The sequence below is a fragment of the Vicugna pacos genome, chromosome 5, assembly GCF_048564905.1.
Source record: "Vicugna pacos chromosome 5, VicPac4, whole genome shotgun sequence".
Lineage (NCBI taxonomy): Eukaryota > Metazoa > Chordata > Mammalia > Artiodactyla > Camelidae > Vicugna > Vicugna pacos.
The window spans coordinates 64,281,099-64,287,098 of NC_132991.1; the positions used below are offsets into that span (position 1 = coordinate 64,281,099).

At 41.9% G+C, this 6,000-nt stretch overlaps 1 protein-coding gene across 8 annotated transcripts in view; it reads right to left on the reverse strand.

Moving 5' to 3' along the window:
- PIKFYVE (phosphoinositide kinase, FYVE-type zinc finger containing) overlaps nucleotides 1-4,367 on the reverse strand; it is a 72,958-nt gene extending 68,591 nt beyond the window's left edge. For all 8 annotated transcript variants that reach the window (XM_006205239.4, XM_031678181.2, XM_015240066.3 and 5 more), the window contains exons 1-2: nucleotides 4,201-4,367; nucleotides 501-681 (exon numbers count right to left, since the gene is read on the reverse strand). In XM_006205239.4, coding sequence (XP_006205301.2) covers nucleotides 501-672 — 172 coding nt within the window. In that variant the 5' untranslated portion in view covers nucleotides 673-681; nucleotides 4,201-4,367. The remainder of the gene's footprint in view (nucleotides 1-500; nucleotides 682-4,200) is intronic.
- Between the last annotated feature and the right edge of the window lie 1,633 nt (nucleotides 4,368-6,000).

The following is a 6,000-nucleotide window of genomic DNA, read 5'->3' on the forward strand; positions in this document are numbered from 1 at the left end:
TATATCACTTAAAAAGAGCTCATTTTTAAAATACCTTTTCATTTGGTGTCATTAAATGTACACCTTAACCTAATGGGTTTAAGTCAACAAGGCCTTGCTGACACCTTTCAATTTTTGAAAAATAAGAATCTTTCCTCCCATGTGCTGGTTCTTTAGATTCACTGCTATAATTAAAATCCTTTGGCTATTAACCCTTAAAAGAGTAAACTCTATTCTATGAACTTAAGAAAACTGAAATATATTAAGGAAAAAAAATGCTAACTTCTCTTTAAAAAGAGACCTCCTTTCAACCTTTAGTTTTCAATTCAGATCTTTAGTTGCCAATAATATAAAAAATTTTTGTATTTCTCTTCTTATGTAGTTAACCCCAGTGACCTATGATTAAAGCTGCCTCCTTGTTAATATTTCACTTTCTTGCAAAGACACAGCATGAAAGTTGAACAAGAGAATTTCAGAGAATCAAGACTGTAGGTTCTCTGATCTTTAAGAATAAGTCTTACCTTTGTTAAATCGAAAGAGATTTACAAAAGAACTATACGCTGATTTAAAAGGAGGCTCGTCCTGATCAGGAGTCAAAGGTTTAAAGTGTGTGAGATGAGAAGGACTAGTAGGAGATCGAGGCAAATCACTAGCAGAGTCCAATGTTGGGGAAGTCTTATCATCTGTGGCCATTTCATGAGTCTAAAACAAAAGAAATAAACAAAAGATGTAAGTTCTTCAGGAAGCCCAACAGTTGATTGCATATAGCATCCAACTTCAAAAATTCTAGACATCTGACTTCAAAAATTCAGACAGATGAAAACCAAAGACTAAATAAAACTAGGTTAGTACATATTTCAAATTAAGATTTGAAAAGGAAGAGTCTCAATCATCTAAAATCAGGATTGTATGTGATCAATTTAATTTTCAACATTACCATTCAAATTATAGAAAATACCAAAATTATCAAAAATTTGGAGGTAAGGTACAAATGTTAGCAGGTAAAAAGAATTTAAAAGATTTTTTTTACACAAGCATACAAATTCCTCAAAGTTTTATTTTGCTTATTTCTGTCTTTTCCTTTATAAAAAAATTATAAAAATTTCCACAAAAAGGAAATGAAATCGTCATCCCTTAGTGACATTTCTGTACAGCCTCAAAACTACCTCAGGTTATGCCTCATCACCTCTGAGAAGTATCCAGATCAACAAGCTGTTCCCCATCACCTTGTCTCCTAGGCACAGGCACCTGGTTTTCCTCTTTTTAAGCCTAAACTTGTATAGGCATTACAATAAAGATCTTAAAAAGGGCTTTTTTGGTAATAACCCAAAATCATAATTCAACCAAAGCAGTAAAGTGACCCACATCACCAGATGAAGGTTACAGGAAAGCTATTTCCTGCCATATCGAATACTTCAAATAAAAGAGAAGAACCATGAACTATTTATAAACTCATCATTAAAATGCTGCAGTTTATAATCTAATTTACACTTTACAAAGAGGACATTACACTCATAAAATGCTTTTCACTTTCAAAGTCCTATCGGCCATCTCATTTCATTTTTACAAAATCCTGGAAGATACAGAGCTGGCCTTATTACTACATTTTACCTTTGAGGCAACCAACGTACACTGAACCGAAAACAAGTTCCTCAAGGGTCACACAGCTAGTCTGTGGTAGAGCCATAAATGGATGTCAAGTTCTACCCCAGAATTATTCTTTAGAGCAAAATTAGTTTTGTAACTCTTCAGACTTCCAATTCTGGTCTATCTGAATTCTAACTACTCGGGACGTTGCCTGATTAATAATTTAATTAATTATTAATTAAACAAAGCAAAAATGAAACCACTGACGAACAGAACTTTGGCAGCAAACATTTAATGGAACGGAGGGCGGGGGTAAGGAAAGGAGGAAGAAAAGGAGGAAGAAAAGGAAGGGGCAGGGGGAAGGGTGGGGAAGGGGGACAAAAGAGGAGGAAGCAAAGAGGGAAAGAAGAACTCCCCTTTGAAAGTGTCATGACAATCCGTATTCCAGCACAAAGGGTTGGAAAACCAGCTGGTGATTGATCAAGTGTAAATTCAAAAAGGTATAAAAGCGGGGTGTGGTGGGGGAAGAGGGCACGGGAGAGAAAGGATAATGTGAGGGCAACAACAATCTGAAGACCTCAGAGAACAGCCTACATTCCACTTTGCCACAAGCAACATGAGAAGCAGAGTTAGTAACCCTCCTGAAGAGTCTTGGCATCACACCACAGGGTCACCCACTACAGACTATCATTAGGCTTTGGAGATGTGGGGATAAAAATTACCATGAAAACACACACCAAGTGTAGTTTCTGAAACAAATACAATCACAGAGTCAATCTTAGTAACAACATTAACGATACCACAATCCTGAGAAAACTACCTTACAGCTCTTATCCTCCAGCAGCTTAATAACTGCCTGTGATAAAAAACTAGGACTCTTTCCTATCTGAGGAGTAATTAGAAGTATCAACTGACTCATTCAAAGCCCTCTCATATTACCAGCACTTTGCCTCTTCTCAGTTGAAGGCTACTAGTCTATGCAGACCCACTGCGCTCTATCAAGAGGCTAATTAGGTAATGAAATTTAGAAAATCAGCCTGCTCTACCAGGCAAACCAAAATCTTAGCAGATGGAAAAATCCAAGCAACAGTTCAGTCATTTCTAAGTACTGTTTTTTAATATTTAAAACATATTTATCACCCATATGGGACAAAGTTCTAGTTTTCTGATTTCCTACACAGCCTTACTTCCAACATGAGGCACTATATGGCTCCATGACCTATAACTCTATAGAATAAAAAGAGCACAAAAATGAGAATTTTTACGTCTGTAATAAGGATTGTTGAAGACTAGATCGTTAAGAATATTATTGAAACCCATGATTCTACAACAAGGTTCTAATGCTCAAAAGAAAGTGATTTAGTCTACTTGCAACATGCTTTTATAGTCGGAAGAGAATTATTTCAATGCTATGAATGAACATACAGATGCACTAAAATAAAAAAGGAAACAGAAAAACAAACAAAAAAACATATTTAACAATACAAGACAGCTGAATACTAGAAATGTTAGTTCCCATCTACAAAGATGTTTTTGTTCAATTTTTGATCGACATACCAACAGATCAAAGTTTTCTAAAGGAAAACCACATGATCCATATTACTCTCCCCAGAAAAAAGAAAAAGGGAGGACACGGAGGGTAGTCTTGCTCTGCAGAAGAAACTTAACCTGCCCATCTTTGTCACAAACTCGAATCCAACCGAAAGAAACTAAGAATATCTTTTGTAAGAACTCTGATAGTGGGAGTTTGGATGTGCCAGAAAACAAGACTCAAATAAATCAGAAATGAGATTCAAATAAGTCAGAAATAAGACAGCACAAAATACCAAGAGGCAACTTCTGCTGTCAACATAGGAGTAATTTTACAAGAGGATGCGCTGAATCTGGACAGGATAATTTAACAAATGCACTCATCAGATAACCAATAACTTGACTTACACAGAATTCCAGCATTTCTTATATTTCTTTAATGTCTTACTTGTAACTTCTATATTGAACAGAAGAGTGCTAATGCCTAAAAATACTCCATTCTCATCCTGTTGGGAACGTTCTAAACAAGAAGAAAATACAAACTGGGAAATCAAGTCTCCTTCCTCAAGAGCCTGTGAAACACAGGTACAAATGTTAAACCTTCAAGGAGCAAAGGCAAGCACTGAAGGAGGTATGTATATAACTGAAACCCTACTACTGGTGTCGTTTCTGTACATTAGAAACTTTCTAGTCCTGTCTACGGATGCACCTTCGAAACACAGGCTCAGAGCTTATCCATCAGCGGGAGGAGAACTGGACTCGGCACCTCTGAAATAAACTCAAGTACACGGGACAAGAGAAGGGCGAGGGAACTTCAAATGTTTCCAAGGAAATCTCTTCAAGAACAGCCCCACCCGGCTCCTTTCCCCACTAGCCAGGCAAGGGGCAGCCGGAGAATCAGGGGGGCCGGCTGACTGCGGGCCCAGGCTCTCTGCCCTTCCTTGCCCACCCTCGGCCGCAGCCCGGCCTCAGCCGCGGTGGAGAAGCCCCCGCTCTCGTCTTCACTTCAGACTTCCCCTCCGCTCCGGCCCCGGAGCTTCCCAAACTGGCCGCCTTCCCGGCCCTCAGCCCCAGCGGGGCCGCGCGCCAGACCGCCTTCCTTACCTGCACCTCCTGCCCGGCCCCGCCGGCCCACCCTCCACCCCAGCCTCCGCTTCGCCCGGTTCAGGCGCAGCAACAGGGCTCGGGAGCGCGACGCCGCGGTAGCCTGCACGCCGGCGGTTGCGGCAGGAAGCAAGGCTGCTTACATGGTTGCTGCGGCCTCTCGCTTCCCCCCCCAACGCTCCGCCCCCAGTTCCTCCTCCCCTCCAATCCGCAATTCCGCCCGGCGCAGGCTCCGCCCTCCCTCCCCGCCCGCACGACGTTCGGATCAGAAGCTCAGGCAGAAGAAGTCCAGCCCAGATAGAGTCGTGCTCGACACCTTGACGGTGATTAGGCAGCCTCAGCCTTGCTAGAGGAAGCCACGGCGGCTGCGCGCGTGAGCATCACGCGTGCGGGTCACCGGATGGGTGCCCGCTAGACCGCGGTTACCGTATGTGTTCGATGATGTGGGCACGCGTAATGTGTTACCGCGCTCAACGTTCTAACGGTCTGACATTCTCTGGCGTAATATGGAGCATTTGTGTTCAGAGCGAAGACTGTTACCAGACTTGAGTGACTAGCCGTGTGACCTTAAACAGAAGATCGACTTCTTTAGGCTCTAGACCTCTTACCTGTAAAACGGGGCCAATACTAGTACACACTTCACGGATAGTTTTTTGAAGATTAAAGTTAAACATTGTACGTAAGGAAGCATTTGACAGTGTCTACTCCAGAATAAGTGACATTAGTTCTATAGCTAATTTTTCAAGTGTTGTATTGCAAAGACAGGCGCAAATAAAGTTACCAAGCCCCGTCTAGCTCAGCCTGGCCAGCATTATCCATCATTTTGTCCTGCTATGAGTATTATGCCGTTAGCTGAAAAGAAAATGCCAAAACCTGCTGATCACAATTGTGAGACTTGGCAGGGACAGTCAGAAAGGAAATGAAACCCAAAGAGAGGTACTATTTTAAATAAATTCTGCAGGCCCGTTTCTTCAAGGGTTGTTGCAAATTCCTACCCAGTTTCCTGAAGCCTGACGGCTGATACCATTGTAAATTCCGGTTACCATTCTCAGCTGGGCCCCTCAGCAATCGTCCTAGGAGTCTGAAGTCATCTTCCCCTTCCACTCCTCATTACTGCTATTCTGCACTGTCCTGCCCCACCCCCACTACCTTGACTATCATTCTCAGCAAGAGAATCTCATCTACCTGAGAGAAATAGCACCACATTTACCTGCATCCATATGTACCCTGGCCTGACTCTCGCCCTCACCTCTGGGAGAAAGGAGCATCTTCTTCCCCAGCTCAGTCCTACCAGTCCTCAGTCCACCCTCTCCTATCTCCCCTGGAAGTTTGCACCATATCGTCAACCTCTCTTTTTCCAATGACTCTTCCTCCTCAAGCCCATAAACATGCTCAAGTCTATGCCTTCCAAAAACAAACGAAAAGACAAGCAAAAAAAAAATCCCCCCCTTGTAATTAGGATGTTAATATTTCATAAACCTACAATAAAGTATAAATAAAGACCAAGAGAGCATATGAACAGAACAGATAGCCCCGTCAAAGCCCTAGTGTATATAGAAACTCCATATATGGTGTTAGAAGATAATCTGAGGCATATTAAAACTTTTAAGTGTTTATTTGAGCAAGAATCAGACACTGCCAAAAGCAAAGTTAGAGGCACTCCAGAGACAGGAACTAGGGGAAAGACAAAGAGGAAAGGCAGAGCAAGCAAATTATTTGATTGGCTATAGATTAAGCTGTTGCTCTATTTGGGAAAGCCTAGGTGGCTGTCCGTGATTGGTTGTCCCTAGGTTTCAAATT